The sequence below is a fragment of the Mytilus edulis genome, chromosome 6 (genome assembly GCF_963676685.1).
Source record: "Mytilus edulis chromosome 6, xbMytEdul2.2, whole genome shotgun sequence".
NCBI classification, from domain to species: domain Eukaryota; kingdom Metazoa; phylum Mollusca; class Bivalvia; order Mytilida; family Mytilidae; genus Mytilus; species Mytilus edulis.
The window spans coordinates 27,273,991-27,301,067 of record NC_092349.1 but is presented as its reverse complement, the minus strand read 5'-3'; the positions used below and the strand labels follow the sequence as shown (position 1 = coordinate 27,301,067).

Below are 27,077 nucleotides of genomic sequence, written 5' to 3'. Positions count from 1 at the left end.
TAAATCCCATCCGATGTTCTTTTGGTGAGAAAAACGACCAATATGTAAATAAATGTTAACATGGTTAACACTATATAAACACAAAGTTTGAAATTATGTCAGGCTTATGTCTACTCAAAAAGTCATGATAAGTAAATCAGGGGAAAAAAAGCCCCTGGTAAAGGGTTATATACTCGAGTTACACGAGAAACAAGAAATCAATTATTGTCACCCAATGAATGCTGAAAAAAAGACATCTTCGCTTACCAAGGGTTACGATCCGAAGAACTTTTTGCTACTTCTTTACAAGGAAAACTGAATGAGATGAAAACTCCAACTATATGCACATGATTAGGAAACTGCACCATTTGTCACCATCTTCAGGCCACTGTACCACTACTAAACTGTCTATTCTTAATTGGTACAATCAAAAAACCTGGTATTATATTTTTCTGAAAAGGTCTGCAAAAGTAGTGTGTCAAACATTCATTGGAAGTACTTAACAAATTACATACTTATATTGGCGCTTAAGAAGAAATCTATGATATTTACAAAAAAAAAATCAAAAACCTAATTAAATTGTCATTTCGGGGCCTTTTATAGCTTACTATGTGGGATGGGCTATGCTCATTGTTGAAGGCCGTAATTGACCTATAGTTGTTAAATTTCTGTGTCATTTTGGTCTCTGGCGGAGAGCTGTCATTTTGGTCTCTTGCGGAGAGTTGTCTCATTGGCAATCATACCACATCTTCTTTTTCTATATATATAATATTTTTTCACTTTAACATATCGTGGTAAATTTAATCATCTCATTGCAACGCAATATTTTCATATGTATAGAACTACAAATTCGTGCTAGGTCCCAAAATACATACAAGAAACTACATATGTGGAACATAATTTTAACAAAAAAGTTCCTTCATTTAGCAGTACCTTTGTCTAAGAGCAAAATATTTACTTGACAATGTTGGTATTATATAAAAGTGCAAGGACTTGTGTTAGTCTTTGAAACTACCATTAGTATATGAAATGACGATAGGAATGCATATTTGCCCAGTTGCTCAGATCAGAAGGACTAGTTTTCTATACTACCAAACTTCTGTTGAATTTTTAGCACAGCTCAGGCGAGTCCTGTATTTGAGATGAAATTGACTATTTTTTCTTATGCCCATATTCTTTAATGTGTATAATTTATAGTGGCGTATTTATAGCAACAACATAATAACTATATATACATTTATTGAATCATAATTCATACATTCGTTTATAAAATAAACTACAAAATATATTACACAGAGAAAAATTGTTATAGAATTTACTTCAGAACTGTGCGCATTACTCCTGTTTACAATATTGAAATGTTCTTTCAAAAAACATATAACTTATATCACCATTTTTACATTCAAATGTTATAGACGAAATCGAAATTTTGCGACATTTTTTACCAAACTTATAATGATAATGATATATGATAAATAAGATACTGTAAACGATAAAAAGAGTTTTTCCTGTCCTTCATGTTTGAATCTGAACGAGGGTAAATGAGATATCCGTATGTTACAAGGGAAACATCCCTAAAGACTAAAAAACTACACCGAGCCGACTCGTAAAGACAGAGTTCATTGAATAATCCAGAGCAAATGTATATTACACAAAATGAGAGAGTGCACACTTACAAATATAACAATATTAAAAACGTATTTACTAAGAAATTGTCAAGATCAGAGGATAGCTGATTGCGATTATTATTATCTAACGATTCTTAACATAGAAAATGTTGACAAAAAAGATTTACATCGCATGCCATTACTTGTAGGCGAAACAAGATGTATGGACAAGAAGTAAACAGTTAATTGATGTTTTCATTGGCTAGTAAAATTGAGACACACCATACAAACATATTAACGCTGTACGACGGTAATTAACTATATTACAGATACCTGTATTAAAATTGTGTACATTGGACTCAAGTTAATGTAAAATGTGAGTTGTTTTTCAATTTGTTTGATGTGCTGGAGCTTTTGAATTGCTATTTGATTATTTATTTTTCGTTTTTAATATTCCTCGGAGTTCGGTATTTCTTTTTTACTGTTTTCGTCTACGCAAAACACATAAGAAAGTTTCACAAGTGACTCGTATAAAAAATCAAATCAAGAACACTGTTGAAGAGTATTGAGGACCAAAAGTTTCGAAAGGTTTTGTCAACTTAACTATAAAGGCTATAACGAACACGCGTTAATTAATGTGTAGTTTGGTCTTTCTTTATTGATTATCTTTCTGCATGGTCTTGTTCTAGCATTATTTAATACTGTGTGACAACAAAGGAGGAAAATGATTCATTTCACACGTGAAGTTTGGTTTTTATTCGACTCGGAAATCACAACATTTTATTGCAACCAATGTTATAAGTTTATGTATTCTTAACTACAAAAAAAAAAAACAAGCAACGCATGTAATTATGTATGGTTACAAAGGTAGTATCGCATTTTCTCGTTATATATATTTTCAATAGAAAAAAATGAATCCCGCTTCTCAGGACCTGGTGCGTTCTCTTCCGTCCTCTATTGAATAGACTTGCTGGTTTTTAAGCCGTGGTCGGTCGTTTTCCAATAAAGCCAATTGTGCTGAAAGTTATGTTAAACACCTATCAATTAATCAATCATATAGAATAATGTTCTTTTGATATCAAGTTATATCGTGCGTTTATATTAAAGAAACATAACAAAAAGAAACAAATATCCATTAAATGGCACCATAGATTCCAAGGAACAAATAATGCAAACAATGTCATCACATGTTTTAAGAAACATACATCCAGCTATTTATCCATCTATTTGGTCCAAATGTTCAAAGAAATAAAGCACTGACTGTTGTTAGTAATTTTCGCCATCATGAAATAAAACGTCTAATGGCATTCTACTTTCGGTGCTCTAAGTTAAATCAAAGCATACACGTGGGTGGTTGTTTTTGCTCCTTACACATATCTCGTTGGAGTTCTATTGTCTCTGTTTGCTTCCGCTTTTGAATCCTCGCGAGAGTTTGACTTGCTGTATCGTCTGCTTTTTGTCGCTATGATTGGTGTCTGGAATACAACGTTCCTGTTGTAGTTGCTGTTCTGTCGACGGTTCTTTCTGTTGATATTAACAATGTAGTAGACGATTAACAGAATAAGGCTGACCAGCGCAAGGCCTAGCAGACTGACCAGTGTTAGGAACAACACGGAATCTGTTAGCTTCCCTTCCACGAATTTCGTCACATTAGCTCTGGCAGCTGGAATAAATTAAGCAGAACATGTATAACCCATAACACAATTAGTCTGAAAATATGCAATGTTGGAACTCAGGAGGTAATTATGATCAATTGGTGATCCTTTTGTGACATTTTTCTTACAAAAAAAATTGACATCCAAAAAGAAGAGCTACAAAAATACCAACATTTCGAGGAATACTCTATAAACGGAAAACCCTTGCCAAATGGCAAAATCAAAAGCTCAAATAAATCAAATGAATGAATAACACCTGTGCCTATTCGATCTGTTATTTGATACCTCAGTAATTGGTTTGTGATTATATCCCAACATTACATAGTTGAGTTTTCTCATATTTAATCATTTATCAAATATAAAACATTTTTTTTATTATAATCCTGGTACCTTTGATAACTATTTGATATCAAGGAATGGAAAATACCTCAATCTTTTCATTCAAGAACATCGCATTTATCTTCTTAGTTTTTTTAATTTATTACAAATAACACTTGGGAATATATGATGCATTTTTTCAATGACGTCTACGATGAAAATAGTGAATAAACAAAATTTACGAACATCATATTGAAATATGTGTTGCATGTCATCCAATTAGTTATCTAGTTGTCAATAAATGCAACAATATTATACCGCTGTCAAATAGTCATTAAAGGCAACAGTAGTATAACGCTGTTCAATAGTCATTAAAGACAACAGTAGTATAACACTGTCCAATAGCCATAAAAGACAACAGTAGTATACCGCTATCTAATAGTCATTAAAGACAATAGTAGTATACCGTTGTCCAATAGTCATTAAAGACAACAGTAGTATAACGCTGTCCAATAGTCTTAAAGACAACAGTAGTATACCTCTGTCCAATAGTCACTAAAGACAACAGTAGTATTCCGCTGTCCAAAATTCATTAAAGACAAAAGTAGTATAACGCTGTCAAATAGGCATTAAATACAACAGTAGTATAACGCTGTTCAATAGTCATTAAAGACAACAGTAGTATACCGCTGTCCAATAGTCATTAAAGACAACAGAAGTATAACGCTGTCCAATAGTCATTAAAGACAACAGTAGTATACTGCTGTCCAATAGTCATTAAAGACAACAGTAGTATACCGCTGTCCAATAGTCATTAAAGACAACAGTAGTATACCGCTGTCCAATCGTCGTAAATAGATTTAGCTTAAACAAATCTAGTTCACAAACCACAACTGAGGATAAGGAAAAACGTAAAATCACAAAAATACTTAACGCCGTGGAAAATTCAAAACGGAAATTGCCTAATCAAATGGTAAAATCATAAGCTCAAATAAATCTAACGAATGGACAACAACTGTTATATTCCTGTCTTGGTACAGACAATGTTCTTATGTAGATAATGGCGGATTAAACTTATGGAAACACTTAAACTATAAGATATCAGAAGAAAACAAATTAACATCAGACACACTGCACTGCTGCAAATACAAACGCCAATGTACATAATTTTAGCTATAGAAAAGGATTATTTGATGGCAACTGCCATCAAACATTTCTTCTTTAATTGTCCGTTTATAAACTTAAAATTATCAAGAAACTAAGAGTCAACTCCCTTAGATGAATTTGACTAATATTTGATGTCCTTTTTGGCCATGTAGATTTTCAACTGTTTCGTTTCTTATACATAATATGCTTTCAAATATTGTTTCAGATAAATAACGTTCATTGAAAGATTTTTTAACAATATAATTACGCTGTGAACACTCAATGTTAATAACAAAAATGCTTGTTAATTTCTCAAGATTATCTTTGTCTAATGAGGTAACAACCTAAACTTCTAAATAATTCTTTAGTTTATGAACGTAGAATTAAAGATCATTATGTAATAAATCTTACCTTCTGATCTGAGATGTATCTGTTTTATCAAGAATTTTATGTTTAACTAAGGATTTTCTTATCCAAGTCATAGATTAGCTTAGCCGTTTTTGGAACAACTTCTTGGAATTTCGGATCCTCAATACTCTTCAACTTTATACTTGTTTGGCTTTATAAATATTTTGATCTGAGCGTCACTGATGAGTCTTGAATGTGTAAACGAAACGCGAGTCTGGCTGACTAAATTATAATCATGATACCTTTGTACCTTTGATTACTATTATGAAGGATAATTAAAGAACGGTAACAGTTAGCAATCATACCTTCTGATCTCAGATGTACCTGTTTTATCGAGAAGTTTATGAACGCAGAATTAAAGATCTGAGCGTCACTGATGAGTCTTGTGTAGACGAAACGCGAGTCTGGTTTACTAAATTATAATCCTTATACCTTTGATTACTATTATGAACGCAGAATTAAAGAACGGTAACAGTTATCCATCATACCTTCTGATCTGAGATGTATCTTTGTTTATCGAGAAGTTATGACATCTTACCTCTCTTTCTCTCTCTTTCATTAATTGTCTTTTCTATATCACCTTCAATAAAATAAAAATAAAAATCTATACATATAGATAAGATTGGAAGTTGAAAGAAATAAAAAATGCTATCGGGGTGCTGTCTGGTTTCTTTTAAACAAGAACTTACAGAGTTTTGGTCTTTTTTTCTTTTTTGTCATCATTGCATTGTCATGTTAAAGGGGTATTTTAAATACATGCAAAACTATAGCCAAAATATACCGTTTTATTAATGGTACACTTTCGGTAAACATTTGCATCTGTCCTAAGTCAGGAATCTGATGTTCAGTGGTTGTCGTTTGTTAATGTGGTTCATAAATGTTTCTCGTTTCTCGTTTTTTATTTAGATTAGACTGTTGGTTTTCCCGTTTGAATGGTTTTACACTAGTAATTTTTGAGGCCCTTTATAGCTTGATGTTCGGTGTAAGCCTAGGCTCCGTGTTGAAGACCGTACCTTGACTTATAATGGTATACTTTTATAAATTGTGACTTGAATGGAGAGTTGTCTCATTGGCACTCATACCACATCTTCCTATATCTACATACCAATGAATCATATATACAATTTTTTTTCTAAAAATCTTTGTCGTAAAAAAAGTACGAAGCAAATACAATGTAGCTAGATGAGCTTTTACTTAACTAACAAAATCATTCACAAATAAAAAAAAATCAATTTAATTATTAATATCAATAATATATTAACTGTTTACAAAAGTATGAATTATCCTCGAGATACTAAGGATTTTCTTATTTTCTTATCCAAGACATAGACCTTTTGAATTATAGCTCTTCATCTTTTATATAAGATTTGGATTTCAAATATTTTGGCCACGAGCATCACTGAAAAGACATGTCTTGTCGAAATGCGGATCTGGTGCAAGAAAATTGGTACCGTTAATATTATTAACATAGCCGTATTTGGCACAATTTTTTGAATTTTTTATACTTGTTTGGCTTTCTAACTATTTTAATCTGCGCGTCACTGATCAGTCTTATGTAGACGAAACTCGCGTCTGACGTATTAAATTATAAGCCTGGTACCTAAAATAACTACAAACACAAATGAAAATTTGTCAGAACTAACCTTCTGTGACGAAATGAAGAACTTCAAGATGAAACCCCATCTGTTGCATAGAACCATCAGAAGAAAACTTAAGCAGAATTTCTGGTCCTCTTGAGGTGTACAGACTTCCACTAGACTTTGTTCCACAAAACTTTACAGAGGTCCTATAAAAGATATTAATCGACTAATAAAGATGTTGCGTGCATAACCTAGATCAAAATTAACATAAACTAGATACAAATTAACATAAACTAGATCAAAATTAACATAAACTAGATACAAATTAACATAAACTAGATCAAAATTAACATAAACTAGATCAAAATTAATATAAACTAGATCAAAATTAACATAAACTAGATCAAAATTAATATAGAAATAAGAAGTGGTTGCATCCTGACGAAAATTCCTTTTACTACTTTTTATTCAACCCATTAAAAAGATTTAAAATCATAAAAAGGTAGAAGCCAACTAATTCTATCTCATATAACAACTAAGTTTTTAGAAATGTATGAGAGTCTGGATGGAATTTACAGAATAGCGAATAATCTACAGAATAAAGAATAGAATAAAATCGGCAAAAATATAAAGAAAAGAGATAATTAAAATAAACTAAAGAATTCAGAAACGAAGGACACCCACTTGCAGCACCAATGAAAACAACATACCGGGTATCATATATTTTAATACTATGTAAAAAAAATTATTTCAACTTACATAATCTGACTCAAAATTTAATAGTCTATACCTATAAGTTATATTGTATCAACCAAAAGAAGCCAGAATCGCTTAAAGTCGACCATAGGTGAAAGGTTGGGGTAGGAATGGGTGATGGTCTTGCAATTGCTTTGAGGTATGTGGTCTAAAAATAAAATAAGAAGATGTTGTTTGATAGACAGTTAAAAGTAAAATCACAAAAATACTGGACTCTGAGGAAAATTCAAAACGAAAAGTCCTTAATCAAAGGACAAAATCAAAAGCTCAAACACAACATTGGATAACAAATGTCATATTCCTAACTTGATTCAGCCATTTTCTTATATAGAAATTGTGGATTAAAACTGGGTTTATAGCTAGCTAAATAAAGGCAACAGCAGTATACCGCTGTTAGAAATTCATAAATCGATAGAGAGAAAAAAACAAGAGAATTACAACACAATAGAAACACAAACCTCTCACTTGTACGACAGTTGCATAAAATTCCATTATATTGACTACGATTTTAGACAATACAAACAGACATAAAAGGTAAAAATTTCAAAAATAGGAGAACAACAATGCACAAAAAGACATATACATAAATAAGGCCGTTAGTTTTTTCGTTTTAATTGTTTTACTTTGTCATTTCGGGTCCTTTTATTGCTGACTATGCGGTATTGGAATTCTCATTGTTGAAGGCCGTACAGTGACCTAAAAATAGGTTTTTTAATTTCTGTGTTATTTTGGTTACTTGTGGACAGTTGTCTCATTTGCAATCATATCATATTATCTTTTTTATATATAAACAAAGCACATAAGCAAAAATGAAAGACAAGAATAAAAACAACCATAGCACAATAACACAAAGTAAGACAATTAGCCAACAAAGTTCATATGAAGGATATAAGCAATAACGACTAACCGTACGGCATTCAACAAGGAGAAAACCCCATACCGTATAGTCTGCTATAAAAAGGCTCTGACATGAAACAATTCAATTGAGAATACTAACGGACTTATTCTAAACAATACAATTTTCAAAAAAACAAAGATGACAGACATGAGTAAAGGACGACCACTGATTTACAGTCTCCTGACTTCGAAGTTCAGCGATAAGCAAGAACATGGCAGTTGACATGATAATGAACATCATAAGACATCGTTTGTTTACAATTCGTCTATCATGTCTATGTTAAAGTATTTTTTTCAAATTTTATGCCATATATCCTATATTTATGAACTTACTTGTTTTCCATTATTTCCAGAAAATCTTTCCTACAATCCAGAGAATTTTCCAGGAAGAATCGATCGATGCTAACACTCCACACTCCATAATTATGTTTAAATCTCCATATCTTGGTGGAATTGTGTGGGTATTTATCGGGGTAGTTTGGTGTTTTTACTTTAATATCACTGCGATCACGGAGAATTTCTTCTGCAGCTATTGAACACAAGAATAAGATCATTAATCATGTTAATGTTTTATGGTTTTTTAAGATTTTACCAAGAGCTAGACTTACAGTAAGCGACACATGAAATGTCGATAACGAAATATTTCTTCGAAAAGATGTTACTCAATTGAACTATAATATAAGTTAGATGTTTTCTCTTAAAATGAAAAAAGAAAATGTTCTCTGACAATACGCACACGCACGCGCGGCATAAACATTGAAGGATGTGAGTTTATTATTCTTTCCTTGGAAAAGGACACTTTTAATATAGTTAATTTTAACTAAGTCTTTACTCAGTAGCTCAGTTTTAGTCATGTAGCTCCGAAAAAAGTCGATTACCAAAAAAAGTAAAATCACAAAAATACTGAACTTAGATGAAAATCAATTCGGAAAGTTCATAATCACAAGGCAAAATCAATTAACAAAACGCATCAAAAACGAATGGACAAGAACTGTCATATTCCTGACTTGGTACAGGTATTTTCAAATGTAGAAAATGGTGTATTAAACCTGGTTTTATAGCGCTAACCCTCTCACTTTGATGACAGTCTCATCACACAATACACATATTCGCCATTTCGGAGTTTTAACTTTCAATTTTTACATCCAGCATTAATGTATTCATATTTTTATGTTTCTTTTATTATTTCGATTGAATTATAATCTATTATGTGTTATCGTTTGTCAATGTTTCCTCGGTTTTAGTTTGTAATCCGCAGATTTGCATTCTCTCAATCGATTTATGACTTTTGAACACCGGTATACTACTGTTGTCTTTATTATATTCCTTTTCGGTGCTATACAAGGCATTTGTAACCTGCCTCCTAAATTCATCTACTTCACGAATAAGATTGACTGCATTTAACATCTTTAACTGTTTATTTGAGAATTATTATTATTATTATTATTATTATTATTTTGTTTTTGTTTTTTGTATTATAAAAACACTTTACATATGGCAAGTTTACCGGTAATCTATAAAGAATTCACTGGCGACTATGTTAATTCCAAACAAAAATAATAGATAAATATTACCTAAGACATCGTGAAGAAAAACAACGAGAAATATAAGAATCATTTTTAAATCCAAATGTAAAAATCACAGTAAACATTCATATCATCTCCTTCTCACATTGTATCATGAAATTTCAAGCATACTACTTAAAAGTACACTTAAAACTTAGCTGAGTTATTTCCGTCAGATGGAAGGGATATATCCTGTGACAAATATTTTCGTGGTAAAATTCATATTTGTTACATATTATATTACTGAGCGGATTTGTTTATAAAGAATGTAGGCTGCGATTTTAATATCTAGTAGATTAAGGTGTTTCTGGATCTTTTATCAGTGCTAAAAATCTGAAGAGGAAGACAATGTTCAAACGTACAAGGCCATTTCGCAAATAAGCTAATTATTAAGAACACTGATGTTCCCTTTTTTACCTCTTGTAGTTGATGTGTTTTCCTCGGTTTTAGTTTGTGACCCGGATTTGTTGTCTAAATCGATTGATGACTTTTGAACAGCGGTATACTAGTCATGCTAGTGTTGCCTTTATTTGTTGCATTTCCGTGTTTCTGTTGTTCATTTGCTTTGTTCGTTTAGTTGATGTGTTTCCTCGCTTGTTTGTAACCCAGCTTTGTTTCTCTTTATCGATTTATGACTATTGAAGAGCGGTATACAACTGTTGCCTTTATGTGATAACCCTAGTCATAAGTTGACTAAAACTTGGGGTGAGTCGGGTGGGGGCTTACTTATGAATGTGACAAGTGTGTGTGTGTAGGGGGGATTGCATCCCTTACCCCGGCTTCTGTGTCAGTTCAAAAGAGAAGAAAATATATCAGATGTTAACCGAAATGCCATATTAATGTCAAACAAGTTGAGAAATTGACACCCTTGATAATTGGCAATCAATACGTTTCTAAAGACGGGTTTAAAGATATTAAGGCATGGTCACACAAAAAAGCAGCAAAAAAGCATTGAATTTTCTCAAAACACTTAACTGTTCATGTCTGAATTGATTTTGAAAGTGTTTAAGACAAAGGTTTAATACCGTTTCATATATACAACCTTTCCACTATCAACGATTCCTGGGATTGAGACAAAATCAAAGAAACCCTGCCAGACTGATATTTAAAACTTATAATTCTTCTGTACACCAAATGATTTTAACATCTCTTAGAAACAGGATAAATCATCAAAACAACATTGATCAATGAGCCATGAAATAAACCAGTGGTCAGATGGTCAGATACGAGATATTTACGCCATACAATCATTGCTTACACAAATTATAGTGATCTTTTGCTTAATATTTTGAGAAATGTGCCTCACAAAAAATACCATTGAAAATGAGGTCGGGTGAGCACTGCCTGACGGACACACATTTTGAAAGGTTACCAAATATACTAAACAGAGTTATCTCATAATTCACAAGTGGGCAATTCACGTGACAAAAATATTAAGTTGTTTCTGAAAAAGGAACCTGAGGCGAAGGACAGAAGTCAACTTCGTAACATAAGGTATCTACATGTATACTGGGTTTAAAACATTCATGAAACAACACGAACTCCGCCAAATAACCAATGCATATGAACATGGAGATTGAATGATAACAATTAGAAGGGTGAAGTTATCTCTATAGAACTTTAGAAGTTATAGAAAGCGTGTTTATTCTGATATATGTTAAGTCACAAAAGTAATGTTTTGAAAGAGAGCACAAACAAACAAATGATATCTTGTGATTTATTTGACAAAGGTCAACACCCTACTTACTCTTATATATATATAATGTATAAGACTTAGTATGATCAAGTTTATCAAATGTTTTTTGAAATGCATACAACATATTTCATTTTCATATCCTGACTGTATGAATGATATGTTAAACCCGCTGCATTTGTATGCACAAGTCTTACATCAGTAGCCTGTTTTTCAGTGGTTGTCGTTTGTTAATGTGGTTCATATTTGTTTCTCGTTTGTCGTTTCATATATGGAATAGACCGTTGATTCCCTCTTTAAATTGTTTTACACTAGTCATTTCGGGGGTACTTACTGTATAGCTTGATGTTCGGTGTGAGCCAAAGCTCCGTGATGAAGACCATACTTTGATATACAACAGTTTACTTTTACAAATTGTGTATTCGATTGAGAGTTGTCTCATTGGCATCTTATTTCTATGAATGATATTACCAACCTTTCACTTCTAATGTATGTATACATGACAAGGATAACCATCCAAATCCGGGTCCTCAATTCAATTCAATTCAATTCAAAGCTTTATTTATAGTCGGCATGTTACATAACAAATAAACATAAGCTCTCTGAGCTTTTATAACCGACAAATGCATACATTTACATAACAAACATACACAATACAAATATTAAAACATAAAAGACATAGAACATACATTTCATGCACATTTAGGCTACACTATTTAAATACTATATTCTATACATGCATAAGAATAAGCACTAAAAGCAAACATAAAAAATAAAGCACAGCATTCACAAATTATAAAAAGCTAAGCAAACATTCACAAAAAGCAGCACTATTATATTTCAAGCTGTAACATAAAATAAATAAAACTAAGCACATGCATTGCAATGGCATGAGTTGCCATTCCATGAGTTTATTAGACTCTTGAATTGGGTAAAAGATGTTTCAGTTCTAAAGTGGTTTGGCAACTCATTCCATAGTTTGGCAGCAGAATATCTGAAAGATTTCAAGCCATACCTTGTTGTTCTTACGTCAGGTATTTCAGCTAAATTTTGGTATCTGAAAGAATATTTTGTTTTTTTAATATTTATAAGATCATGGAGGTACACTGGGTTTTCATGATTGACTGTTCTAAAGACCTCTATTGCCATGGTTCTTAGGCGTCTTACTTTAAGTGATGGCATTTTTTATTTTAAAAGTAAGTCTTCATATGTGCTATTGTGATCCTGGTAAATGAAGCGAAGTGCTCTTTCTTGTACTCGTCAATTTTAAGAAAATTCTTTTTCATCTGAATGCTAGAATTGTTATAAAAATAAAATATCCTGTATCTGAATATAGCATCTGAATCATGAATCAATTATCTATCATTTGTAAAGCTGACAGTCACTGTGACTAAAATTAAAACTGCGGGTTTTCCTGCATATTAAGTTGCAGTATATTCCGTGTCTGGCAAGATTAGTTTTTCCGATCTTACAAGGCATTTGAAAAATGAAAAACTTGACAAATAAAAGAAAGCAAAACAAGATTAAATAGACTCGATCTATGATTTTCAGTATTATATTCAACGATATGTTAAGAATATTATTTTGAGCAGCTGGTCATATCTAGAAATTCGGAATTGCAACTTAGATTTAAATGTCTCTACTATCTACTGTTTGAGATCCGAAACATTTTATTGTTAGATGGTTGGAAATACCTAAGAAAAAATAACACAATTAGAACAACAGGTTTAAAATTTGAAGCGTCCGAAGCGCTTTTCTGGGTATACTTTTATCTACAACACTTAAAACCGCATATTTGAAAACCATTGATGCACAAGAACCGAAACAGTTTGTAGACTATTTTTCTCTATTCTTATTTTTTTGGCGCTTTAGTCTCTGGATATTCATCTTGATTTAGAACTAAGTTTAACTGTTCTGAATTCAACACTATACTTAAATATTTTTTTGTATGTGCTTTGGTTTCTGTTGAAATGAATTTTCAACAGAAACATCGTTTATGCACCATCAGCAAAAAATTTATTAACAGCCGAATCAGCTTTTAATTAAACTTAATTTTATCAAATCATTATAATCACTTCCGAAATTCTCTAAAATGAGTTTCAGTGTGTTCGTCCACCATGAACTACTCTAGAAAATATCCGAAACTAAATCGTCTAGAAAAATTGTCATTTAAAACAATTATTTCCGAAATCATTTCTAACTGACAAGTGGTGATGAGTTATCGGAATATCTAATTCCTCAGCACTTGAAATTCAACGACTATAGTCATTCAGATATATGAATAGCTAGAATGTAAGATTGTGTACATTCTGTCATTGTGTTATAATACAGTTATTGTACTATGGTAATTTTTTTATATTCTTGTCTTTCTTTTTTGCTTATGTGCTTTTTCTGTATGATTTTGTGTTTTCCTTTGTTGGCATATTTGTGTTTTATAGTGATAATGACGGTTGTGTCTCTTTTAACCTATTATGCCTGTTTGTTTTGTTCACACATCATTGTCAATATAATGTAACTTTATGCAATTGTCATACAAGTGAGAGGTTTATAGTTGGTTGAGGACTGTCTTATTTTTGTTTGTTTATAGCTTTATCATAAATCATACTTCTGGTTGTTTTCATTTGAATTGTTTCACATATTTTTGTTTCAGGTCTTTTATAGCAGACTATACGTTATGAGTTTTGCTCATTGTTAAAGGATGTACAGAGAACTATACCTGCTTAAATCAATTGATTTGGAATCTATTAATCTGTCTCTTTGTAATTCATACCACATCACCATATTCTACATGGCTTTACTGTCATAAATGCATGTTTTCAAAAGAAGCAGCAAATGTCAATTTTAAAGTTTTTGGTTTAACTAAACCAGGGATAAAACCTATGACCTTTCTTTCAATTCAAGGTCATCTAGTTTCCACCAAACCCTTTACATATGAACTGTCCTCAGAGTATACTTTGTTCTCATGATTTTTTTATTATTATTTCAATTAAATACTTAACAGTAATTTCCTTCCTCCTTTTTTTATTAACTTCAAATATCAATACAATAATACAGGAAGACCATACATTTATGAGGCTCCTCATGGGGTTTCGACTATGTGATTACTTGGCCTTATTTTTAGTAATTATTTGATTTTCAGACCAAATATTTCATGATCATTTTATTAGTTTATAAAATGTAACTGTAATTTTAATTATCTTGTTTAAAAAAAAACCATAATGATTATGTGATATTGGCAAAACATTTGTAATTATGTGATTACTAGGACACCCCCATGAGGGGCCTCTTAGCACTTTACTTATTTATACAGATCCACAGGAAGTTCCTTATTTCAATTGTGAGAAAAATAGACGTGACTTTTTTAATTCTACTTGAACTTTAAAAATTGTAAACACATTTTGTTGTACATAAATACGTTACTTTTCTTGTTAGGATTGTTTTACATTGCCATTTCGGGGCCTTTTATAGCTGACTATGCAGTATGGGCTTTGCTCATTTTTGAAGGCCGTACAGTGACCTATAGTGGTTAATTTCTGTGTCATTTTCGTCTCATGTGGAGAAATGTCTCATTGGCAATCTTACCGCATCTTCTTTTATCTTTCTTCCATCCCAATTCAGTGCAAAACCAAAAAAACTTGTAATTTGTAATTCAGTTATTTTAACAATATTATCACTCAAATGTTTATATATAGATATTAGAAGATGTGTGCCAAATGAGATAACTCTTCATCCAAGTCATAATTTGTAAAAGTAAACCATTATGTATATAGTTTGCATTACTGAGTATAAAGAACAGGAACAAATCTTATATACAGATGATTAGGCTCTGGTATGTATTAAATTGGCAGAACATTTTGAAATCACTGCTCTTCAACTTCCTTTGGTCTTGGTAACTCTTTTTATTCAAGCCTCTCTGACTAGTTGTGTCATTTGGTCTCTTGTGAAGAGTTGTCTCATTGATAATCATACCACATCTTCTTTTTAAGATGATTTATGCATGAAAATTCAGAAAGCTGACGAGTCTTTTGTAGATGGAATGTGCGTCTGGCGTAAGTGTAAAATTTTAATGCTGGTATCTATGATGAGTTTATTTGTAATTTCAGAGGAAAAAGAGAAATTTCATGGGAGAGATGACAAATAAATGGACAAATGTAAACCATAATAATAAATATAATAGAGAATGGAAATGGGGAATGTGTCAAAAAAACAAGAACCCTACCCATAAGCAGAAAACAGACTAGGGCCACCAATGGGTCTTCAACACATCAAGAAAATCCAACACCTGGACGAGAGCTTCAGAAATCAGTGTATAGCCACAATACAAACTAGTAAATCTAGGCCTGAAAAAGCATGATATGCAGTATGAGTTTTGCTTATTGTTGAAGGTGGAACAGTGACCAACACAGCTAGTTTCCAACATCTTTTTTACACTTCTTGATAGGTGACTTATTGGCAGTCATACTGTTAACATATATTTGTTCTATAAAAAAGAAGATGTGGTATGATTGCCAATGAGACAACTGTCCACAAGAGACCAAAATGACACAGACATTAACAACTATAGGTCACTGTACTACCTTCAACAATGAGTAAATATTGTGCCTGCCAAATATTTGTATGGAAACTTGGTTATAAACATGATAAATAAAGCTATATCATCTGTTCACATTAGATTTAATATTTCTTCTAAAAATAAAATATTGTTTGTTTCCCCAATCCCGACTGACCCTGAAAATGTGGTGCTACATATAAAATTGTATTGTCAAATCTAAGTCCAATATTATTTTATTCATTTCTGATTTTCAGGCTTACCTGATCGTCCGATAATGTTCAAACTGTTTGGAAAATTAAAATTATTTCGCTACCTACATGTACCTACCCATATCTGGCTGCGGAGGATTGGGATTGGGGAAACAAACAATATATAAATTTAGGCCCTATTTGGGAAATGTTTGGAACAGATATCAAAAAGAAACTTCTGTTCAATGAAAATACAATATCTCTATACAACATCTCTTTATTTTATACAGTTTATAAAACTGCCTAAAAACTATGAACAGAGATGAAAAAATTTCCTGCTAAATACATCATGTACATGTTACGTCTATGACAAGTATCAACCTCGGAAAAATTTTACACATAAAAATGTTCGTTTTGGATGTTTAAGAGATGACAATAATTTTGACCATCCACATAGCTGCCATTACAATTCAGAGAATATCTCTGACCGATTAATTTTAAATCAACACATTTATTATTGCTGTGTCAGCTAGTTTTATCTTTTTGATCTTGTTTGTGTCGTTCCGCTTCATCGATCAATAACTTCATGCGTTTCCTCTGATAATGCTGCCAATGTAAGAGTTGCTGATCGTCTATAAACTTAGCACATTGTGAATTCACTAATTCTTTTCTAAAGTGTTCATATTGTAGCAGCTCCAATAAATGTAAACATTGGGGATATCTGAAAATGAAATAAAAATAATGAAAACAAATTAAATATTGCAAGAGATAATTACAAACTAGTTATACAATGGGAAAGTCTTAATCTTTAAAGCAGATATTGCTTGGTGTATCATAACTCATACAGTGTTTATTTGTCAACTTGTAACATGAACATTTAACATAACGTCATAAAGAATTTGCAACTCCTTGTGTGTACTGTACAAGGCATATCTGTCAACTTCTGGAAATGAAAATCTCATTCATATCCTGCATTGAGCAAGTAAATGTCAGGTCATAATGAGAACAATTTTTTTCTGTTGAATTTATAATTATTTTTTTTTTCGTAAAATATCTACTACTGTGGATATATTGTTTTTTTGTGGGGTACTAATTTTTGAAGATTTCGTGGGTACAGATAAACCACAAGTATAAATGTTCAAAGAATTACAGATTTTCTATAACATGTATAAGGATGTACATTGTATTGGCAAAATCACGATATCAAATAGCCACGAAAATGCAAGATTTTCTTAATCCACAAAAATTGGAACACATAAAAAAATCCACAAAAATTGGAACACATAAAAATCCACAAAAATTGGAATACACAAAAATAAATGAATCTACAGTATAACAAGATTCCTACAAAAATTCACTATTGTACATTTTTGTACAAACTTACTTGAGGTATTTAGCATATTTAGGTTCTTTCCAGTATTGCAGGTATTTAAGGTAGTTGATAAATGTCTGATCTTTGAAGAATCCTCTCTGTGCTAAAACTATAAAAAAATAAAATTGAACAGTATATTTTTACAGCTCTGTTAACTTAAAACTGTTCACACAACACATAACAAGGATAAAATATGCAATTGCAATCTTAATAAATCAATGATAAAAAAATTACATGGCTCATATTGGGAGAGAAAATAATAACTGAAAATTAAAGAATTCTTGTAACAACTCTCATGACTCTTTAAGGGGTCTTTGCCAGTTTTGGTGGCACGTACATTGCAGGACAAAAGTTCTTTTGCTATGCAAACAAACTTTTTTCAAATTGTAGCCAAGCTTGTATTACATGTATTTAAATCAGTGGCAAATCGTCAGTGTGTATTCCTTCATGTAATATAAAAAAATATATCTTCATGTTAAAAATAAACTTTTGAGATATCTAATTATTGTCATCTGGGCAGTTTTGTTGCAAATGACTGAGCATCTAACATAGAATATTAACAGTTACAAATTAATATTAACAGTAGATGTCATCCAACCTAAAAAGGTTTTACATTTGACATTCAGTGTTGCCCTTGCTCATCGATACATACCTAAGTTTGTTTCCGTTCTCTAACTTAAGAATATAGGTGTTGTCACTTTAACAGTTGTGGATGTATGTCACTTTACAATGTTATATGCAAGTATGGGGCATCATCTGTCCCAAAGACACATTCTCAATTAGAATTGGTTTTTTACTGTCATTGTATACTCACAATTAAGGTAATTCGGATTAGCCAAACATTGTACAAATTCTAACTCTGTCTGAAATCTCACTCTTTCATCTGCTTCTGAAAAAGAAATTATTTTTTATTTAAAAGATACAGCATTCTTAATGATATTCAGTGTTTTCCCCAAAAGATGATTTCCATTCTTTGTAAATTCAATCATGTCAATCCTCATGACCCCATTTATAAAAAAATTTCTTTCTGGAAACATCTTGCTCAGCTGATCTTGCTATAATTTACGTTCTATTCCATCTTGTCTCTCCTTGTAAGAAAAACTACATATAAGGGTAGTAATGGCCTTTACCATCAGGCGTCAAATGTTCAATTCCAGCTACCGTTAGCGTCAAATTGGTTAAAATTTTACAGTGAATCGTCAAAATATCCTTATGGTGAACCGTGATTCGTCAATGGTGTCAAATGATTATCCTTACCGTCATTTTTGAGAAAAATTTAACGTGATTCGTCAAAATCAGTCGATTTTTTTATCCCCTAAAAGAAAGTATACATTTTAATATCGTCATGCATCTAAAATTACCTTTTACGTTTAAATTTGGCTAGAATTTTATCGTTATTCGTCATGAAGGTATCCCCATTACCACCCTCATATATGAATACAATAACATATGATCTGACCAATTATTTGGTGTTTAGGAGAAAGGCTGGACCCATGTATGTGTATAACTGTTTGTAGTAGAATGACCAAATGGCAGATAAGGGTAGAACTATACAGCCTTAGCCACCTTATGGCAGGGTCATAAAATATATTTATTGAATGAATTAATGTATTTTTGCTGTTTGAGTTGTGAAAAGCTTTGTATCCACTTCAAACTGCTTTTCATATTGTTCTGGCATTGATAAGTATTTATGAACAACAATATGCATGACAGAACTATAAGGTTAGAGGGGAACTATTTATTTTGGGGTCTGTTGTTATCTAGAGCAACATTAGCACTTATTTTACCATGGGAGGAATTCTGTCTTGCAGCTGCAGCCATAACAAAAATATGATCTATGTCTTCTTCGCGCTTGTAAGAAACGCAATTACAACAAAGCGTCAGACTGACGTTGAGAAAGCAAAATGGCTGCCCCCATGAAAAAATTTTGACTTTTAAAATTTTTGTAAATCCTTTACATTTTTTTAGGTTTAGCAATAACAATGCAGAATCTAAAGTGTAGTGTTAAACCCGAAATCTTCAGAGCAGTACGAGATGTTGACATCTCTTCACTGAGTGATTCGAAGGAATTTGATTTGCGTCCAGTTCTTCCATGTCTTGTTAGAATGGCTTTGTGTAAACCACTTGATGAGAGCTCCAACTGGACAAAAGCTAAAAAAGAAGTCTTAAAAATCTTATCTGGGATAGAAGTTGTGAATGGCATTGTGGCATTGCTATCTATTGATTTCCATGCTTTAGAACAAGACGTTAAAAAAGAACAACAGCTCAGGTACACCCCTAAAAACAGTAGTGAGTTACTGAGTAAGGCACTGGCTACAATCACGTTGCAATAATATGAGGCAGGCATTACCCGTGAAAGAGGATAAAGTTAATCATTTTTTTTTATTTCAAACATATTTAAAAATCTGTTCAAAAAGAAACGAAAATATCTTACAGTTTCCTATGTTGGTCCTGTTGTTAGGCAGGGTTCTCGCTAAAGCGAGTCCATGAGTCCTAGACTCATCAAAATCTGTTTGGACTCACCATTCTCAAAACTAGTGAGTCCAAAGATGCATCAATATTGAAATATTTTGTATAAATTGAACACAGTAAAACACAAATATCATCATGATCATCATTTTATAGCAAAAGTTTTAAAAGTAATCTGAATTTAATGTCATTTCATTGCTCTGTTAGGCCATGGAGGATAAAATATTACATTATATTGCAATAAAATATATTCTTCTTGCTGTTGGACTCACCATGGCCAAAAATGACGAGTCCCTGGACTCGCCTTCAAAAATCCTTAGCGAGAACCCTGTTAGGGATTTTAGTTGTGCATCATTTAAGTTATGACTTCATTTTCATTGTATACAAAGAATTAATAAAAACAAAATTGTTATTCTGCTCCTTCCTCATGTTCCTCAATAACAATAAATGAATTAACATACATGTATATTTTATTCAGTCTCATGACAATATTGAGACCAGAAGAAAGAAAGACATTTCTGCACAAATGCGGGAAAATAAAAAGTTCATGATTTTGAGTTCATAGGTACATTGATGTTTTTTTATTATTGATTTTCCTGCTGCAATTGGAGTTTTTGTCCCCACAATAAACATGATAAAAGAGTTATTGTACATGTAAGTATTGATGAGCAAATTGTTTTCCAGATTAACTCTCCATACCTTCAGAAGTGATGACATATTTGTTTTTTTCCTTGATAATAATCTTAAATTTTTTACCTTATTCCTTGCAGGACAAAGATTGGTACATCACAGACTGACAGTGTCCTGATATCTCAGTTACAGTGTGGGCTTGCTATGGAGTTTGAAAGAAGTGACCATGCTCGTAGAATTCGTCTGCTATTAAGTGAACTTCTCTTTGTAGCATCACAGGTTAATTATCTTATCATTTGTAAATTGAGCATGTTAAACAATCAACATTGAATTTTCAATGTTATTCTATTGTGAATATTCAACTTCATTAAAGACATCAAAAGTTTTAATTAAGTAACAACATTATGTATGAGAATCAGAGGGAGGTATCAATTTTCATGCATTAACGAAAACTTGTGGATGTTTTTAAAAATTCATGGTATTGTCGAAGTCTGCATACAAGCATAAAGAACATTTATCATTCTTACAAAATTTAATTTCATAGTTCAACTGTACCCACGAAATCCACAAAAAATGGTATTTAATGAATAATAAAGAATATGCAGTATACCAGTATATACTGTTGAGTGAGGGTTGAAGACTGTCAATTTTTAACATTTAAGGAATGACTGTAATATTTTTTCTGTCTATGAAGAAATAACATAAAAAATGTGGTACACACTGAATAACGCGCGTAGCAGGTTATTTAACAGTGTGCACCACATTTTTTAGGTTATTTCGAATAGACAGAAAAAATATTACAGTCATTTCTTATAATTTAATTCTAAATTCCATTTTAAACTGTAGAAAACCATGAAAAAACGTTGATGACGTCACAATCACATGACTAAATTATGTCTATGGGCTGATAACAAAATAACGTCAGCCAATCAGAAGACACGTTACATCCAAAATTAAATTATGTTTTATAAAGAAATACAATGCAGTTTCTATATAAACCAGATTTGTTTAGTTTCTGCTTCAAAAATGATGATGAGAGTAGATCTACATGATCTATGTTATTGTGTTTGGCAACCAGCGTTTATAATGAAAAAAATTATACTTTTATTACAATGTCAATATTATATTGCTTCAGATGAAAGAAAACAAGGCAGAATTTTATTTCAAGTCATCAGAATTACTGGAGAGCATTGTTTACCTTGAAGAAGTATCTGATGTATTGTGTATAGCACAAGCAGGTAATATACATTAACGTTGTAAACCATACTTTGACCTTATGGCTTACTTTTATAAATTGTGACTTGGAAGGAGAGTTGTCTTATTGGCACTCATACCAATTCTTTTTATATCTATGTAATAGAGATAAGAAGATGTGGTATGAGTGCAAATGAGACAACTCTCCTTCCAAGACATAATGTTTAAAAAGTACAATTTAAGGTCTTAGTACAGCCTTAAATACAGAACCTTAGCTCACTCTGAACAGCAAATTTTAGATTTAAGGGCCCCAAAATGACCAGTGTAAAACAATTTAAACAGGAAAACCAACTATGATTTATATTAAAAAGAGAAAGGAGAAACACCTTTGAAACACAACGGCACACAACAACCACTGAACAACAGACTCCTGACTAAAAACAGGTGCTTGAAAATGCAATATGTTTAAATGTTTAAACTGGTGCCAACCTTCACCCTTGTCTGAGACAATTTTGTAACATTACAACATAAAAGGACGCTATAAAATATTCAATTGAAATGACTTTAATTGATCAAAAAGACATTTAAACAAAAACAAGTAAGCATACACTGAACTGAACCAGTATATATTTGTTTAGGGGCCAGCTGAAGGAAGCCTCCGGGTGCGAGAATTTCTGGTTGCATTGAAGACCTGTTGGTGACCTTCAGCTGTTGTTTCCCCTCTGGTCGGGTTGTTGTCTCTTCGGCACATTCACCATTTCCATTCTCAATTTTACTGAACAAATTAGTTTGATCTTTGACACACCCTCACACAATAAAAATACAATATTAAAACATAGGTCCCTGTATAACACAGACTTTACAGTTAGTAATAAAGAAGATGTCAATAAGTCAACCCTTACCTGGGACAAAATGACATTAAATGAAACATAGAATAGTTGTAAGCAGTAATAAATTGTTTTTCAGAGTACGAGTACAGAAGTGTTACATATTAGAAATAATGAGATGAAATGTAAAAAAAAAAGTAACAAAAAGTAAAATCACAAAAATATCCAACTCCAAGTGAAGTATAGATTTATATCTTGTTTTTAGCAAATGCAGGTACATTGCTTGTTGAAGAACTGCAAATACCAAAATAAGAATGATAATAGAGAATAATTTTTTGTATATTTGTAGAGCTTCCTACATTACTTCAAATAAAAGACGTAGCTGAGACATTGTTACACTTACCAAATGGAGGCTGGTTGTTGTGTCGTCTGGTGGCTAACTCTCCAGACAGCTTTAAAGAAGGTACATTTGAAGCTGCTCAGGCAGAAATCTACCTTATGCAATTGCATGTAAACATGTACCTGTATGAAACTTTTATTGATTTTGGAAAATTGAAATATGAAATAAAAGATAGAATTAATGTTTGTTTTGTGGGGTTCTTATATCAAATCAATTTTTAAACCTTTACAGATATAATAATTTGCATAGAAACTTTTTCAACCTGAAATATGTAAACAGATGAATTGATATTCATTTGCATAAGATCAAATTCTTTCCGACGCAAGTCATTTGATTTAATTTGAGTTGGAGAAGTCTTATGCATTTACTGTTGTAATTATTCATTTATTTAAAGATTGATTTTGAAAGCATAGAACTAATTTTAGATAAAAAAAATTCTTAGCTAAGAAAATATTTTTAGATTCACTATATGAACAGCACTGAGTTTCAAACGACAATCAATATTAAATGATGTTTAGAATTAAGTGTATATTATAACACTTAGAAATACAAAAATGTGGTTAACAAATAAAATTAAAACATCTTTTAACATTAATTGACATTTGTGCGATTAGCAATTTCTACCATTCCTTTCTTGTAGTATGTACCAGTCTGGTGGCCAATGGAGAAACACAAGACGAAGAATCAATGAGTGGAAGAAGGAGAATGGAAGTCTTGTTGAATCTGTGTACCATGAATCCTGGAGAAATGTTAAACATAAGGGCTCTTTGTGTAGGTTATCTGTCTGTCTATACTAAGGATATATTGAGTGTTTGATTGTATCTTGTATAAGGTCTACTGTAAAAATTGCTTACATATTGATGATTTAAACAGTTGACCATGAAGCATGAAAATTGTGTCAAGCAAAATCATAAAAAATAGATTTTTTTTTTACTGTTGACAAAAAGGACATGTTGGATAGAGATTATCTAGATATATTTTGAGATAACCCCTTAATTAAGCTCTGTTCATATTTTGAGATAACCTTCTACTAAAGCTCTGAATACATTTTGAGATAACCTCTTACTAAAGCTTTCTTTACATTTTGAGATAACCTCCTACTAAATCTCAGTTCACATTTTGAGATAACCTCTTACTGAAGCTCAGTGATATTTTTTTAATTCAGGTTGAACATTGCACAATGCCTGGTTTAGCTGTGGCCTTAACATTGTTGACAAGTAAAGATTATCACGGTGTTGCCATGGATATCAAAGATAAAACAGCTGATGTTATTGCTTTTGTGTGTGGGTTGTTGCTAAGCAACAATTTGAATGTTCGAAGCTGGTTTTCACAATATGTAAAACTAGGTCAAAAAGTAAGTATAAAGTATAAGATGTATTTCAATGTTGTTACAATTTTTTTTATAGATTAAGTTCATGGCTTTTCTGTTTAACATTTTAAGTGTTTGAAACAGGGAATCAGGATGTTTAAACCTTTAGACATGTATGATAACCAAGCTTATGTATAATAATAATTTATTTATTTAAAGAGGGTAAACACAGTGCTTTTTAACTAAGAATTGTGGAAATAAAGCCCTAATATAAATCCTTGAGTATTTGGGTGCTTGTAATGCATTGAATAAAAAAGTTGTAGTTTGTGATAGTTGATGTTATGGTATTTATTAATTGTACATACAAACTTATATGAAATTGTAAATTGATGAAAAATTAAATTCCTGGTTCACTAATTCTCAAATGAAGTTAGTCACAAAAGTAAATGGAAGAAAGAAGAAACTACTGATTATTTATTTGTTTTTTTTTCCTCAGAAGAGACAAGATCCCCAAGCTTCTACTCTGCAGGCACTAAGACATCACCTGTTAGAACATTTGGTCTCCATACTACCAGCAGGACGAGAGCCTATCAGTGATATACTACAAGCCAGCTCCTTTATCAGACTATACTGTGTACTGAAAGGCATGGGTGGACTTAAGTATGTAAAGTAATCATGGTAAAAAAAAAAAAAGTTAAAAGTTAAAACCAATTCATACAAGGATCTTGATAGTAAAATAAATTATTCTTCTTACTTAGAATACTAAAAGATGCACATTGAAAACTTTGATTTAGCTAAGAATGGATACAATTTGTTCAAAGGGAAGTGACACCCTGTAGAACCCCTGAATCGGCCACCATCATGACCATGGGAGAAATAATATAAATAAGATGTGGTTTGATTGCCAATAAAACAGCTCTTCATAAGAGACGAAATGATACAGAAATTAACAGCTGTAGGTCACCTAAGACCGTCAACAATGAGCAAAGCCCATACAGCATAAGCATGCTTGACACAATCTGCTAAAGTATTTATCAATATTAATTTGGTTTGCTTTTCAGATGAAATATTTCAATTAGCTGTATGTATTTTATTCTTATTTTATACCAGATTTGATATAAAGTTATTCCAACTAGCTATATTTTATTCTCTCTTTAATCTAAATTTTCTGATGAAATGTTGTTCAACTAGCTATATTTTATTCTCTATTTATTCCAGATTTTCTGATGAAGAAATGAGATTACTGTTGCGACTTGTAACATCACATCCACTGCAGAATAAAGCTGGATCAAGATTTGTCTCCCTTGGATTGTCAATGATTATGTTGTGTCCTTATCTACTAACGTAAGTTCCAAGTTGAAAATCCAAGTTCAAAATAGATTTTTTTTAATCTAAAGATTTCTGCATTTTAAAATCTTGAATTTATTACTTTTAAAATAATGAAAGATAACTTCATGATGTACATTTTTAAACTTCTGTTTTCCTTTAGTAAAGGATAAATGCTTGTAATATTGATAATGCAGGTTTTAATTTTCTGTTTATTCGTCTTTCACTTACAGCAGATTTCATTGAGTTTGAAGCCAAAGGTAATATCTTTGGTTAGCTTGCTTGTTAGCTGAACTGTGAAGTCTTTGTTAGGTCAGGTAAACTACTGAAGTAGCCTAGTCCAACAGACAGATAGATTGCATGTTTTGTTGGACTAGTCTACTCTTAAAGAAAGGTAGTCCACCTGACCTAACAATGACTTCACAGTTCAGCTAACAAACAAGCTAACCAAAGATATTACCTTTTGCTTCACACGCAACATACTCAATGAAATCGGCTGTAAAGCATAAATACTAGTTATATAAAGATATTGTCTTCATATTTTGTGACTGAGTCCCCTTTGTGGAGCTTCATTTATTATTGATCCAGAATTTTTACTGGTTCCACTCAAATTTTGTCTAGTTTAAGAACCAGCTGTCCCCCTTTTTCAAAATCCTTGATCTGCATCTGCTCAATCTTCTAAATGTTATAAACCCTGAAAATTCATGATCCACAATTTAAAATCGGTGAGGGCGGATCATGGCCCCCATCACTATTCCCTATTTTTCTCTTTATTGCTAGAAATACATTACTAGAAATGTTAAAAAGCAAAAAAACAAAAAAAAAACTTTATTACGCAAGATTGATTTTCTGGAATTATATTATGTTACGTCTACTTTAATAGGAATGGTGAACAAGAGAAGCATGTTATAGAATGGATAAGATGGCTGATGGACAGACAGGAGGAATTCGAACAGTGAGTTCACCTATAAGTCAAACATTGTGTAAACATAGACAAAATGTCACTTCATATTTATATTAATACACACTGCCTCATTAGATTAGTATAAACATGCTCGCCTTGAGTACTGGAGGTTATGAGTTCCCCATTCTGGTCAATTAAAGACAAATCCCTCTATTGTTTATGCGCATATACAAGCGCAACAGTACTATGCCGTCAGTGGTTTATGACGTCGTGGTTTCCGCGAACTGGAAACGTTTATTGAG

General features: G+C 31.9%; 3 protein-coding genes across 4 annotated transcripts in view; 1 reads left to right on the top strand and 2 right to left on the bottom strand.

Moving 5' to 3' along the window:
• Window positions 1-1,205: 1,205 nt before the first annotated feature.
• LOC139527421 (uncharacterized) lies at window positions 1,206-10,371 on the bottom strand. Its single transcript, XM_071322876.1, has 5 exons — window positions 9,921-10,371; window positions 8,680-8,875; window positions 6,757-6,899; window positions 5,652-5,693; window positions 1,206-3,249 (listed from the first exon to the last, which is right to left on the bottom strand). The coding sequence occupies exons 1-5, from the start codon at window positions 9,961-9,963 to the stop codon at window positions 2,954-2,956; spliced, it is 720 nt and encodes a 239-aa protein (XP_071178977.1). The 5' UTR covers window positions 9,964-10,371; the 3' UTR covers window positions 1,206-2,953.
• A 6,232-nt stretch (window positions 10,372-16,603) lies between these two features.
• LOC139527447 (mediator of RNA polymerase II transcription subunit 31-B-like) lies at window positions 16,604-19,607 on the bottom strand. Its single transcript, XM_071322915.1, has 4 exons — window positions 19,504-19,607; window positions 18,531-18,605; window positions 17,729-17,825; window positions 16,604-17,065 (listed from the first exon to the last, which is right to left on the bottom strand). The coding sequence occupies exons 1-4, from the start codon at window positions 19,535-19,537 to the stop codon at window positions 16,870-16,872; spliced, it is 402 nt and encodes a 133-aa protein (XP_071179016.1). The 5' UTR covers window positions 19,538-19,607; the 3' UTR covers window positions 16,604-16,869.
• LOC139527446 (integrator complex subunit 2-like) overlaps window positions 19,578-27,077 on the top strand; it is a 30,763-nt gene continuing 23,263 nt past the window's right edge. Inside the window, exons 1-9 of one of the 2 annotated variants that reach the window (XM_071322913.1) lie at window positions 19,578-19,985; window positions 20,956-21,094; window positions 21,951-22,053; window positions 23,186-23,299; window positions 23,877-24,007; window positions 24,402-24,590; window positions 25,042-25,205; window positions 25,764-25,889; window positions 26,755-26,826. In XM_071322913.1, the coding sequence (XP_071179014.1) occupies window positions 19,699-19,985; window positions 20,956-21,094; window positions 21,951-22,053; window positions 23,186-23,299; window positions 23,877-24,007; window positions 24,402-24,590; window positions 25,042-25,205; window positions 25,764-25,889; window positions 26,755-26,826 (1,325 nt within the window). In that variant the 5' untranslated portion in view covers window positions 19,578-19,698. The remainder of the gene's footprint in view (window positions 19,986-20,955; window positions 21,095-21,950; window positions 22,054-23,185; window positions 23,300-23,876; window positions 24,008-24,401; window positions 24,591-25,041; window positions 25,206-25,763; window positions 25,890-26,754; window positions 26,827-27,077) is intronic. The other variant, XM_071322914.1, reaches the window with a different exon arrangement.